At 43.4% G+C, this 14,520-nt stretch overlaps 1 protein-coding gene across 5 annotated transcripts in view; it reads right to left on the bottom strand.

Moving 5' to 3' along the window:
- LOC122161492 (LIM domain containing preferred translocation partner in lipoma) overlaps positions 1–14,520 on the bottom strand; it is a 320,970-nt gene that overhangs the window by 126,852 nt on the left and 179,598 nt on the right. For 4 of the 5 annotated variants that reach the window (XM_042820970.1, XM_042820969.1, XM_042820973.1 and 1 more), the window contains exon 8: positions 777–1,442. In XM_042820970.1, coding sequence (XP_042676904.1) covers positions 777–1,442 — 666 coding nt within the window. The remainder of the gene's footprint in view (positions 1–776; positions 1,443–14,520) is intronic. The other variant, XM_042820974.1, reaches the window with a different exon arrangement.

The raw sequence follows: 14,520 nt of genomic DNA, 5'->3' as shown, positions 1-14,520 counted from the left end.
CGGGAGAGCCCTGAAGGAAAGACCAAGCGCACAGAGACATATTGCTGACGATTGTATCGTGTAAGGGCATGTTGCAGGGATGGAGCTGCTCCCACGCCACAGGGTGAGCTCCTGCAATAACACCAACACTGCTGCCTTACCCTCTGAGGCTGACGTAAGTTGTAAGCCCCCAAAAGCTTATTTCCAAGCCACAAGAGAGCTCCCTGTTTCCGAAAGCCACATGGAGTGAGGCTACTTTCTGTAATCTTCTCCATTTGCTTCCCTTTGTCAAACAAAGGTGTGGCTTACGCACCTATCATCCCACTGATTTCCACAGCAAGCAGTGAAAGAGCCAACCAGCAAGGTCTGAAAACCTTGGCCAGCCTCCCGATGTAGGCATGGAGACATGGGGCAGAAGACATGAGTCGCAGTGACCCCGCTGCTCATGTGCCCTCAGCCCTGACCCTACTGGAAAAAAAGCTGTAGTTGCTTGGGATCCACGCAGTGCCATCTAATCCCATGTGTTGCCTTTGAAGAAGGCTCTTGCATTCCCCTCAGGAATCACAGAATGGCTAGGGTTGGAAGAAACCTCAAAGATCATCAAGTTTCAACTCCATGCTGTGGGCAGAGTTGCCAACTGCTAGATCAAGAACCAGCTCAGGCTGCCCATGGTCCCATCCAGCCTAGCCTTGAGCACCTCCAGGGATGGGGCATCCACAACTTCCCTGGACAGCCTGTGCCAGCACCGCACCAATCTCTCTGTGTAAGGGTGACCAACGAGCGCTGACATCTCCTACCTTTTGCTGCAGTGGCTGCGGGGCCAGCACTGGGTCCGTGATGTAGGTCTTCTTTGTGCCAGGAGGCTGGTACAGCCCAGAAGGAGCCTGGCCCACAGTGTTACCACTAGGATACGCTGGCTCAACCTTCCAGGCGCTCTGTGGCACGTAGGGTGCTTCAGAGCCATTCCTCCCTCCATATCCGCCGTAATACGGGTCCTGGTAGCGGCTTTGCTGAGGTGCATAGCCATAGCTGGGCTCTGAAGGACGGGCAGGCGGTGGGGCATAACCGTAGTCGGGCCCACGGTGCTGTGGTGAGCCATACTGCTGGGCACCGGGCGGGTGGGCCGGTGGGGCTGCATAGGGCTGGCCGGGCCCCAGGCTGCCATAGTGCGTGGGCTGCGGGCCAGGCGGCTGGTAGTGAGGGCTGGGCTGCGCCGTCCTCACCTGGACGTTGAAGGTCGGGCGGCTGGGTGTGGAGGCTGTGGTGTAGGAGGCCGGAACCGGCTGAGGCTTCAGGGTGCCGATGGGCGTGACTGGGATGGGTGCCGGCTGGCCAGGCCCCTTGGCAGTGGACTTCTTGGTGGCGGTGAGGGGAGGTTGGTTGGGAATGATCATCCGCTTGTGGCCGGTGACGGGGGTGGACACAGACGGAGTGGTGGCAGCCGAGCTGGAGGTCCCGGAGCCCTAAGGGTGAACAAAGAGCCGCAGTGTCAGCAGGATGGTTCATTCAGCTTTGGGTCTAAAGAAGAAGGGTTAAGAGGGAACAGGGTCTTACAGCAACATCTGCACAGCAACTCAAGCTGCTTAGGGAAGCAGGAATGCACCTTAAACTATGCATTATAAAATGGTAATAACAACCTTTTCCTGCTCTGACAGAACAGGGACAGTGCTGCTGCAGTCGAGCAGAACTGCCAGCCAGCGCGGCGTTTCTCCTTTGGGTTTCTTCCTGCACCTCAGAACAAACAAACTCAAAAGCAATAAATGTAGGAGGAAAAAGGAGATTTGCAGGAGAATACTTAGCATGGCTAAATACGCGTTTGTGTGGAAATGAGAGCACTCAAGAAGAAGAAAAATGCGATTTAAGTCTCTATGGAGACATGCAATTCTCCAGAGGGTACAGCCACTGATACAGGGCTGCTTCTGACAGCATAGGACAGCAAAACAGGATGGCCTGAAACCTCTGCTTGGAGAGAAGCGTAACACAGAAGTGTCCCTGGCACTGCTCTCAAGCCCTGAAAGTCTCAAGTGACCCCAGCAAAATGTTACACGTGGCACATGGAAGGGCAGAAAGCAGGTTAAGATTCCCAAGGGCTTCAGAAAGCTGATCCTGTGTAACCCTGCACCAGCATCCAGGCCTCACAGCAAGCACTGCCACATCTTGGGACTTGGCAACTAAATGAAGATGTAGCTGAATAAGTATCTTATGTCTTCCTGTCTAATGTACTTGTTTGTTTTTCTCACTCAACTTTATTGTTCAGCCCCATATCCAAAAATACTGGTGTGAAAATGCAGCTTTGTTTAAGAGTTAACAATATGAAATGGTTTCTGAAGATCATCATTAAATCTTTTCACTAAATCGAAGAAGAACAAAATTCTACTCCTAGACTTTGGGATTTGGTAAAATATCTGGCCTCCCTTTATTTTGTTGTATCCTTAAAAGGGTCCTCGAGTTCCATCTCTTCCCATACACTTAAGAATTAAAAGCAACATGAACAGTCTGATGGAATTCTTTTGCTGTTGCACTTAGCATGATGGTTATATCTTATGTAAGCTTTCTGCAGTGGACTCAATCTCACCCAATCCTCTCAGTAACCTGCAAGTTCAAGGGAGCCCTAAATCAGACGAGCTCATCTCATGCCCATGGCAGTGCTCCAACTAAAGCACACATCTCTTTTCCTTAAATGATCAGTTCCTGTATCTGTCCCAAGGTATTCTTGCTCTATGCAGACACTCTGTTCTGCAAACTCTGCCTCATCTCCCTCTTGCTGGACCTGCTAGGCAGGGAACTGAGCAGTGGGGGCTCAGCAGGGGCATCAGAGAAATCCTCTGCCTGGTCAGCAGGTGGCGGCAAGAAATTGCTGCCAAACCAGCTCAGGCCAGTGGCTGGAGAGGACCTTCAAACACCCAACAGACTGAGCCTCCCAGGTTACCAAATCACCACCCAGGTGGCAGCCACCACACGTGAAGGGAGATAAGAGCAAACCACTCAGCTTCTCCTCCACAGCCCACAAAAATGTTTATCAAGTAATAAGGAAGCTCTACTACACAACTGGTAGCTCTTCCCTGGTGACAGGTGCAAAGATGTTTTTGCTGATGCGCTGGTGAAGAACTTACTCCTGCAATCACACCTTCAGGGCAAACCTCCCACAAAGAATGAACAAAACAACAGGCAAATAAGAGCATCAAGCTTGTTTTAGAGATGTAAAAGGTATGCATGCAGAGGAGGGGAAAAACAGGCAGCATAGTTCTGCTAGAGAAAAAAAAATCTTAATGTAGTCAAACCCTGACTTCACAAACAGATCCATGACAAGGCAATAGATAGAAGAGATTTTGAAACTGAGAAGAATGAAGAGCTGAACTATATCTAGGCTTAACTGCAAGGGCAGAGGCAAGTTAAAGGTCTGTAGCCCTTCATTAGTATTGCCCAATTCTTCTGTTCCTGAAACACCTGGTGTGGAGCAGGCATCCCTCTACCTCTTCAGAACACAACTGCACCAATGCTCAGTGCTAGCAAGAAAACTTACTTCTTGAAGCAATTATTCCCTTATGTCAGCTTGGCATTTAGTCCAGGAGTGCTAGAAACTTTCCCATTTCCTCACCTAGTTCATTCTTGTAAATGACAGTAGTTTGTCCACTTACTGTAATGGGATGAAAGGTCCACAATGCAGCACAGTGTAATTACCACCAGAAGAGCTTTTTTTTTTTTCCTCCAGTGTGAACAGGGAGAAGGTAGATAATGTTTTAATGACAAGGGCACATCAGTGGGGAACAGGAAAGCCCGAAACAAAACGTAATTCAGCTCTGTTTATCACATCTTATGTTTCTGAATGCAGACTCTGAAAGCAGATTATGACAGATTCCCAGTAAAACTCTCACTATAGAAGTCTGTTCCACCAAAAACTGGTGGATTTCATTCTTGCATTATTAGCATCCAGATAAAATATTTCACGTGTTGGTGTCAGTCTCCTGACAGAACTGGAACACACCTTAGGAGTGATAACCCCTTCCTCCAAAATAACCTTTGATGCCTATAGAACAGTACTCTGAGGGGATCTGAGCAACTTTCACACCCCACACCAACAAGATGTGCTGAGTCTCCCATCTTGCACAGGAGCCCAAATGACAGAAGGCATCAAGGTGGTCCTTGGGCCAGAGACCCAGCACTGCCAACAACATCATGGCAAAGGTTGGAGCTCAAAAGCACCGGCTGCATTGTGGCATTCAAACCGCAGTCAGCCTTGAGGAGGAGGAAGTTTGCATCAGTAGGAGTCCCCAGAGGCACCATGACTGACTCATTCTGAATTCCTCTGAGGGTGCTGGGCAAGTTTGTAATGAAAGCCTGGCTTGAGGGGGAGGAGGAGGGTGCAATGCTAGTTAATGTGGTGTAGAACTCAACACCTCTGGAACACTAATGATCTAGAGGGACACAAAGAGTAACATTGGCTGTAAGTCTTGAATAAGGGCACAGGTGAGGTATCACCGTAAACTTCTGCTCTTTTGCTTGGGAGACAAGTGTGGCCACAGTCCAGCCTTCTGTATGGACTCAAACATCATCCCACGCTTACACTTCTAGATTGTAAATTGATTAAGAAAAGACACTACAAATGCACATGAGCTATGGACAAAGCACATGCAGAAGAATGAGAAAATGGCACTCAGATCTCACAAGGAAGACGATTTCAACAGCTGTCTGTTAGGTGCCAGGATAGAAGAGACTGATGAGGCTATAAGGATACCAGGTAGATGGAGAGGGAGTAATGAACAGAAAGCTGGGAAGGACTACCGATGTCACTGGGTACAGTCCCAGCAATGACTGTCACAAACATTTCATCCAAACGAGTCCACAGAACAACTACTAGTGCAACAAAGTAGACTCATCCCAAAGCACGTCGAAGTGACAGTTCAGAGGCATAAAAGCAAGGAGAAAAAGGATGAAGGAAAAGCAGGAAGAGAGGATTCACAGGAGTTCAGGCATCCCTTCCTTCAGCAGCTCCTGGACAGCTCATTTCAAAGCTGCAGTGCCTTTGCAAATGACTAACACACAGCCAAACACGCTCCCTGACATCCTCTAAGGACTGTTCTCAAAGGAAGACAGGCTTTCCTCTGCTCGCCGTGCATTAGGTGAAACTGTCTGACACACTTCGCAAGTGCAAATTAGAACCACGCCACTTACCATCAGCCCATTCTTGCAAATTCATATTTGCAAAGAGAGCAAACTAGAAACCCCAGGTGCTGATAAGGCAGAGTCGTTAAGAGAAACCAGAGTAGGAAGGAGTTAAATTCAGAACCTCAACTACCACAAGTATAATACTACAAAATCTTTTTTTTTTTTTTTTTTTTTTTTTTAAATGGGGAAAGCACAAGAGCCTTGTTTAAATACAGATGGAAGTACCTAAATGCACTGCCTCTCTACAAATGAATTACCCAGCAGTTCAAATAAAGGTGAACTAACACTAACTGACAAAATCAAGTAGAACTCAATGAATGCGGGAGGAAAAAACCCCCGATAACGCTTCTCCTAAATAAAGTTACCATGCGTAACTGTGAGGGGAATCACTTTGCTTGGTGACTCTTGCCCCATCTACGTGAATGCAGTGACAGTTTATAAACAACTTGCAGGACTTTCTTGTACCAACCACCGTATGAGAAAGTCTGCGCCACTATCACAAACTCAAGCTTTTCAAGGGACCTGGCTGTCAAATTTGGATACCTGAATTCAAAGCTGCTTTGGTGGAGAAACCTAAAGTTCAGATTATCTGTATGAATCTTCATTCCGTGGAAATTATTTAAATAGATCTTAAATCTCATTCAGCATATACATACAACAAAAAAGTTATTAAACAGGTACTAGAAATGAAACATTGTTCTACCAAAATTAGTCTTTAATTCTATACCATTTGTCAGGGTTAAATCTCAAAGGGAACAAAGTAACTGCAGTCTACATTAGGAGTATGACTGCATGATCAGCTGGAAGCCTTATGAAAAGGACTCTCCCTTTATTTTGTGTATTAGTATTTCCTATAGTCCCTTCAGTTACTCAGTTTCACAGATCTGTTCCAAAATGCCTACACAAAGTTTATCACATTCTATTCAATTCTCCAGGCACTTTTCATAAAGGTACAGTTGAATAGCTCTAGCTCTTTAGCTGTCAAATTATCACTTATAAAGATACATTACTCCAGCTCAGTGGTTTTCAACCTTTATGCTCTGCAGCCCCCAAATGCCTTTCAGGAGGGACGAGCTCCTTCACACAGAGAGTTAATCTACTGACAATAAACACAGGTTTTTTTTTTTTAAAGTTACCTTTCACAGAATTCTTCTTAGTTCCCTTAGGAGTGATCCACGGACCCCCAGGGTTTGCGAGCACAGGTTGAGAACCAGTGCTCTAAGCTAAGGCTGCCTTTTTCAAGCATTTCAGCCACAATTTACTCTATGAGAGACAACCCCCCTTCCTCAAAAGGCAGAAACCTGGCAGCTACAGGCGGGCTGAACGCAGGATACAGCGATCCCAGGAGGCTGCCAGCTAGCAGTGCCTGTGCAGCATCTCTCCAAATTAGCCATTCATCTGCATGGTCCATAGCACTGCGGGACCGCAAGCCCAGGACCAACTGAAATCTTCCAGGTGTGGCTTTGATCAATCTCCACAGGGTCATTTATCCCTTTCTAATACTGAAGCCCAAAACAGAACAGATGAATCATCCACTGGGGGAGAATCTACTTCTCTTCACTGATTGTAAAAGAAGCATACAAACAGCCAAGACAAGTCACTGAATATTTAGACAGCACAAGTTAGTTGAGATGATTCTCAATAAGGAGGTAATTTTGACATGACTGTTACAAGCACAGACACCTTTTCCCTACATTAAGTGCACTGTCACTCAAGCTCAGTCTCGCACCAAAGGGATTTATCACAGAATTGTTTGAGTTGTACAGGATCCTGAAAGGCCATCTGGTCCAATTCCCTGCAGTGAACAGGGACACCTACAGCTCCACCAGGTACTCAGAGCCCCATCCAGGCTGACCCTGGGTATCTGCAGGGACAGTTTGGAGAGGAAAGCGCCAGGGAAACATCAAATACCATGCTTTGAAACCTGGGCCTCTAGATACCTAAAAACATGACCGGGCATTTTATGGGGTTTCCTTACATGCACAGACATCTAACAGCTTCTGACTTCAAATTCTGCATTTCGACAAGCTGCTTTGCTAGCAAAAAACGTATGGGCAGGTTCCTCCAACATACTTTTTTTTTTTTTCAGTCTCAATATCTAGGTGAAAAAGAGAAATCTAGCCTTTCATTTGGGACCTGCAGATGCTTGGCATTCTGATAGAGCTCCAGCTGGATTGATGAATGTCCAGAGACTGTGGCAGATGCACTATGCATACCCTATGCAGCATATCCAGTGCATTTTCGATGTAAGAGTTTTCCTGGCCTTCTTTATAACATCCAAATGGTAGACTGAGCACACAGAGGACATGCTGGTCCTCTTTGCACCGATGCCACATGATACACATGGCTCAGTTGCTAGTACAGATCTCCATAGGTGTCAAAATGCCCTTAGACTCTCATCCAAAATTTTGAAGTCTGGTCCAAAATCATAAAATCCTCAGCCAAAATATGCTTATAATCAAATGAAGCTTTTCTTTACAGTTTCATCACTCTCTCGTTTCCAGTTCACAGCTGCCATGTGAGCATCATGGAGGGCTGTGCATGATCACCAGCCACATTTGTACTTCCTAGCAGTGTTTATATGGATTCATCTTGTTGGCTTGATCACCAGAAGCTATCAAGGTATTCAAACAGATTGCTCCTCGGCATTATACCAAAAGAAAAAGAGGAGAAATCTAATAAAGTGTTCATCTCTGGATCTCAAATGAAGAGAATACCTTACAGATGCCACAAAGTGTTGCAAGAACACAACTGCTTCTGAGCTTTGATCTGTTTTTCAGCTGCTACTAAGGGTGGAAAAGGAGTCATAGTTGTTAACGTATCCGTTCACAGCCCCTTTTGTACTCCTCATGGCAGCCCAACTTGAAACACAAGGGAGAAGAGGGTGTACAAAAGGAAAGGTGATAATAAGTTGAGCTCCAACATTATATCATGGAAAAAAAATCTTTCACAACCAGTGTGTGCAGTTACAGACAAACACCTTGGTTCAGTTTTCAGTATGGGCGTCAAGTTTTCTAGGCAAGCTGGGTTTCCACTTCGCAGCACTCCATTAATTCCACAGAACCTGAGCACATCTGAAAAGTTCGGTCTCTGAAATACAAATGTTATGCCAGGAGTAATTTTGCTTGTCCCTCTCAGTTTAATATTTACTTTTTTGTTTATCCCACTACTATCACTATGATAACTACTATGAACTCTTTATTTGTTTTTCCCTTTCTGACAAGTGATCATCTGGTATTTATGAGGAGTAGTACGTGAAAGACTAGCTTTAAAAAGATGTGCAAACAATTGACCTAAATACTTCTAGCTCTGGTAGACAGACAAGGGCCAAAATTTGAGTTTAATTCATTCAAAGGGCAAATTCGGATTAAAAATCTCTTATTTCAGCAGTTTCTCTTGATCAATTGAAGTGTAGTAGCCACTTCACCTACAAGGACATCTGATATCTGCATAAGAAATATCCTTGTCAAGTTACAGATGAAGTCTGTTGTGAGAAGCTAGATGTTTTCTGAGCGAATTTCAAGATGTTTCTGTGATTCCCCACTCTAGAGACTAGAATGACAAATCTGTGCCAATCAGGACCTCAGGAACACGGGATGTCAGCCCCCTGCGCTGGCTGAATCAGTGGCACAACGACTTCACCATAAATTACATAAAGATCCGCATGTCACAGAACTTCGGTTACAACAAAACTCAAAACTACTAAATGCAATCCCAAAACAGAAGCCACAATGAGGGTAACATGGCACCCTGGGAATACAATATAAGTGAACAGAGCAGAGAAGCCTGGCTTCTTAAGCAGCACCTTTTCTAGGGCTTAGCAATGTAGGAACGTCCAAAGGATCTCCATTAAGCTAGCTGGGTCCTTCTAATGGGTTGAATGAGTCTTTCTGCTTAAGTCAGGCAAAATGTGCTGCCTTACAATGGGGAAAGCCCCCACCCTCCCCATCTGAATAAGAATTTTGGGTAAGTAAAATATTTTCTTGACTTTTGCTATTACTAAGCTAGTGAAAGTATCGTAATTACACCATCCACAGACTCAAAAACCATTTTTCTTTCTTTTATAACTCACTATTTGTAATGGAAAAGCAGCTCGTATGCCTGATAAATATGGGCAGGGCGTAGGGTTACACAGATTATGCAGCTATCTGTGGATGTTTATCATCATTATAAACAACCAATTAAAAAGTTATAATGGAAGATGCAGCACTGAGTGACAGAATGAAATACACGTATTCACAAAACCTTCTGGAGAAGTCTACAACTAGATGGAAAAGTTAGCATTTTCTATTGTGTGCTGAACAACAGATTTAAAGAATAGTCCAAAACCCCTATAAAAGGTTCTCATTTCCTACTAAATTGCAAAGAATTTTTAGAGTGTTTATAGAGTGCACAAGCTTTCTTCCTTTATTAATTCTAGAGGATATTAAAGGAGTGCATATGCACACATAAAATGATATGAAGTACATATGCACTCAGACTCTACTTGGTTTACTTTGTGTTACTTGTTTGTTTATGATTTCATTTAATAGTTGCATTGCTTGCATTTATGACCTATTTATCTTCTCAAATTCCAAAAGTCTATTAAACTAGATTTAAAAAATTATCCTACCACAGGGCATAAGCATTTTCAAATGTTAGTATTGTCTCTATTTCCTGTGAAAAACATGTGTTTTTATTCTTCCCCACATTTTAAAGCCTGCGTGAATAGTAGTACAGAAGAGCAGAAGCATCACTGAACAATTCTGTGTTCGTACAACATCTGCTTTCTTACAGTTCATTTGAGGCCCAGAACCCACCATTATTTTTAGTAGGATACAAAACGGTTCGAGCTAGTACCTTGAGTGGTTAGCAGCAGAGAAAAACCATACAGCCTCACCAAAAAAGTAACAGCTCAAGCAAAAAAAAAAAAAAAAAAAAAAAACCAAAAAAAAAACACCATAAAAGACAGGCAGATATGACAGCGAGGTTATTTTCCTATTAGGTCCAACATACACCTTTCCAAGAGGCTGACGGGCTTGAACAACAGGTCAAATTTAACTGTTTTCCCAGATGGCTTCTTCTGGGAAGTGGAGTGGAACGTTCCCTCATTTATCCATCTGCCTGGGTTATCACCACTGCCCGAAATACCTTCGCCTTTCCAGAGCATCTCAGCCTCCAAGTACCATGTTGGGAAATACATGCGATTGAAAAGGCTTTCCTTCACCTGCTGTGACTTTTTAAGTTGCTCTGCACACAGATGAATGCATGCACCACGCATACATGGAATTTACCCACTGCAGTGAGTCTAGTCAAAACACCAGGGCAATACTGCAACAAGCCAGAAAGTGAAAGAGAGTATTAATAAATAGCAAAAGAAGAGTTGTTATCTGAAACTCAGCAATACTCATGCAAAAAGCAATACAGAAAGTTGGAGACAGTATTTTTAAATTAAGGTGCAAACTCAGAACTGCCAGCTTCCCCACTATTTGCTTCTCTCCATAGAGGAAATAAAACTACATTAACCATATGGATAATATGACATTTACTTAAAACACACACTGATAAAAATTTGGAATAAAAATTAAGAATAACAATTTCGGACTGGTATTTTCCACGCTTAACATCACAACAATATCACTCTAAAAAGCCTGTGGAAGGCAGTGTCAAACCCACTGCCTCAGCAGGCTTGATTCTATTGCAAATGGCATTGTAAATCAATTCAGTTTTCCCAAATATGCCTTGAGGAAACAAAGCCACAAATAGCCATTGTAATTTTTAATATAAAAAAAAAGACAAAAATAAAAACCAAAGAACAAAAACATCTCTTCATTCTTAACCAAAACATAAGAGCTGTGTTTTTTTTAACAACTCATACTGCTGAATAGAAAATACTATAGGATCATAGAATGGCTTGGATTTGAAGGGACCTTAAAGATCAGCCCCAACCCCAGCCATGAGCTGGTTGCCCCCCACCAAAGCAGACTGCCCAGGGCCCATCCAACCTGGCCTTGGGCACCTCCTGGGATGGGGCATCAGCAGTTTTAGGGGAAAAAAAAAAAAGAAGTTGTTAAGCTTCACCAAGAACGACCTATTGAGCTCTATTAAGTAACGATTAAGTTATATGAAGTTATAATTTTCCTCACTTACACTGTTCTTGGATCAAAATAACATCCTAGCCATTTGCTGCGAGGCTGCTGATTTGAGTTAAGTTTATCACAGTCACAGCTAAGAACCAGAATATTCTCTCATACCTCGTTCTGCCCGAGTTATATTTTTAAAAAGTGCTTGATGCGAAGCCAGGCTCTGATCTCAGTGACACTAGTGCCAGCTCCAGCAGTCTGTTGACTCCAGTCAATTTGCTTCAGTCCTCTGGCTGAGGCAGAGGAGGATCTGGCCTGCTGAATTCGCAGGGGTTTTTCTCAGTGCTGGGAACACACTGGAGGTTTCTACATAAACCGTAACAACTCCCACAGTTATAACCTCCTCTGGGTAAAAATTGTCCAGCTTTGCTTAAAAATGAACATGTCGGGAGGTCTTGGCAAGTCATACAGCTACATACAGCTGAATGAAAGCAAGCAAGATTTCTAATCTGGGCTAAACAGAGCCTGGGTCAAACCTGCTGAAGCCGCTTTGGTGACAACACTTGGGAGCAAGCTGGCAATTCCAAACTAACAGAACTCTCCTGCCCTCCTCACTTCTCCCCTTACGGTGGATGTATAAATGCATACTGATGGCTACTGGGATTTGTAGCCTAACTAATTTTGACGTTTTTAACTTCAGAATTTGCAACGTGACTTTCGAGCCCCGGGGCAGGAGCGCTAAATGCTAAAAACTTTGGGACTAGGGAGTATTAATTTAGTCCTTCTGAGCAGCTTGGCTTCAACAATGTTCTAACGAGATCTCAGCGCCATCCAAAACTCAGCAGTGGACGCTCAAAAACTACAAGGAATTTTGGATCCAAAGCAGAGTTTTGTGGCTTTGGTTCTTGTTTGTCACAGGACAAATGAAGCTCCAGACCTTAACTCAAGGGAACAGAGGAAACTCAGGTCTGGGTCTGAATTTACAGTTAGATTCACCTCATTTTAGCTGGCACTGCACTTATTTTGCAGTTCATGACATATTTGTATTCTAAGAAGAAAAAAATTATGCGTGGAGCAAGCATCCTGGCATCATAAGTCATCAATAAATCTCTTTTCCATAACAACCCACAAGAATTCACTGCAGGACCCAATTGTTAAAACACAAAGCAATGACACTCTGTAAGCTTTCAGAAACATCATTTGAGCCCTTGTGGACTCTCTGAATGAGTCACTGGTCCTTCAACAGAATTGTCAAAGCTTATGCTAAGCCAGGTTAATTCCCTCTCCCCTTTAATTTAGAAGTCCAGCTGCAGCTTGAGGCTTTCCAGTGAAGAAACCTAAATGCAGCACCCGTTCACCCTGAACATGAAACCTCCTGGGGCCTGAAGCTCATCTCTTCCTAAAAACCAGACATAAGCCACGCTAAAGGGAAAAAATGAGATTTTCAAAGCCTCATGGGGCATGTGATGTACAAATCAATATTCCACTTACACAGCACAAAGCATTCGCTGCTGAAGGCCAAAGGATCACAGCTGAAGCTGTTATGGTTGGGAAGGGGTCAGCTGTAAGAACTTACCAAAGCTACCTGTGACAAGGGCAGCTTGCAGCATGGCATCCCACTTCACCTACTTTGTCCTAATTTTTCACACTCTATGAGCCATATTGGTCACCTCAGCCCAAGGTTTTTGCTGCACCTGTCACCAGCCAAACCTCAGCCACCACTTGTCCCCAACTTGCCAGGGAAGCCTGGAGCCATCTGCAAGCAGCCCTCTGTCCATCAAGACCTTACCAATGGCTCCAGTAAGTCCAGGGTTAAGACAAAGGCAAAGCAGAGTTCCAGCACCTGAAAAATCTCCAGCAAAGATATCACGTACAATTCACCAGAAATTATGATCTTTTTATTTCCTTTTTCTGTGGTTTTTTTTTGTTTGTTTGTTTTTTAATTTCTGTCACAGTTCGCTAAGTTTTCTTTACAGACTCATCTCTGTCCTGTGGATTTAGAAACAGAAGACTGGAAAGGAATTCCTAATGCCTCCCCTGCCACGCTGGGTCGTACTTTTCATATTCTTCCCAGAAAGAGTGGTGGTGCATTGGCACAGGCTGCCCAGGGAGCTGGTGGAGTCACTGTCCCTAGAAGTATTCAAGGCCCATGGGGACGTGGTCAGTGGGCATGGTGGGGATGGTTTGGGGTTGGACCAGGTGATCTTCGTGGTCTTTCATAACATTAATGATTCTATGATTCCATAAAAGAATAAACAATCCTGAAAGGTGCTCAAGTTTTCGTACACTCTCCCCTACTCTTGCTGGAAAATCATTTCAAAACATCGCAGTTAAGCTTACAAGGAAAAAATGTAGGTTTCCAGGCCATATATTTCATATTGACAGGTTTGTCCTGAGGATTGGTTACAATTACAACAAAACCAACATAAGGGATCATGTTATTGATTTCCATGGTTTATGCTAATCTGGTAGGAAGCAGGAAGAGCTCTTTAAACACCCAACAAACTTATCATTTTTATCACTTGGGATGAGTTGCAGGGAGGAAAGGTGTTCCCTGAGCTGTAACTAACTAATGCTTCTCTTAGTAATAAAAATAAAAGCCCACCAGCACTTCTCTAGAAAATGGAAAAGATGGAAAAGGAAAAAAAATGAGTATGAAAAACAGAGAAAAAAATAGAAGGAAAAATAGTTTCTACTACTAATACAGCAGAGCAATATCTAAATGTGGAATATTTCAGTTGTTTGGTAGTGGTGGTTGTTTTTCTCTTATGAAAAAAAAAAAAAAAAAAAGGTTTAAGCCTATCCCATGCTTTTTTTAAATAGCTGAAACTGATAACACTGAACTCAGCCGTGATTCTACTTTATTTACTTCTATGTCTATCGAAGTCCACATGACTCTTCCATGAGACAGACTTACGTGGGCTGACGGATAGACATACATAAAAGAAAAAAGGAAAAATATCGTTAGGAAAAGGAACATTTTCTTGTCTGTTCTTTCAGTATGATTTCTTATGTCAACGTCTACCTTATTATTTCCTATAAGTAGAAACAGATTTCTCTCTCTTTCAAAAAATTCTTAAACAGAAAACCTCTTTTGACAGTTTCAGCAGCAGATTAATCACTTTTGCAACCCACAGAAAAAAAAGTTTTCTGGAAAGCATAACTGTCTGTAAATGTAAATGACAGAATTACTCTCTCTTATGCTAAGACGCCTACACATTCTCTCACTTCCATGACTCAGCACCAGATAAAAGCATGCGAGATAATAAGCAGCAAATTTTCCTTTAGAACAATAAAAAAAACAACTCTCGCT

The sequence above is a fragment of the Centrocercus urophasianus genome, unplaced genomic scaffold (genome assembly GCF_019232065.1).
Source record: "Centrocercus urophasianus isolate 14NV4802_14NV808 unplaced genomic scaffold, USGS_Curo_1.0 seq_19, whole genome shotgun sequence".
NCBI classification, from domain to species: domain Eukaryota; kingdom Metazoa; phylum Chordata; class Aves; order Galliformes; family Phasianidae; genus Centrocercus; species Centrocercus urophasianus.
This window is presented reverse-complemented; position numbering and strand designations above follow the sequence as displayed.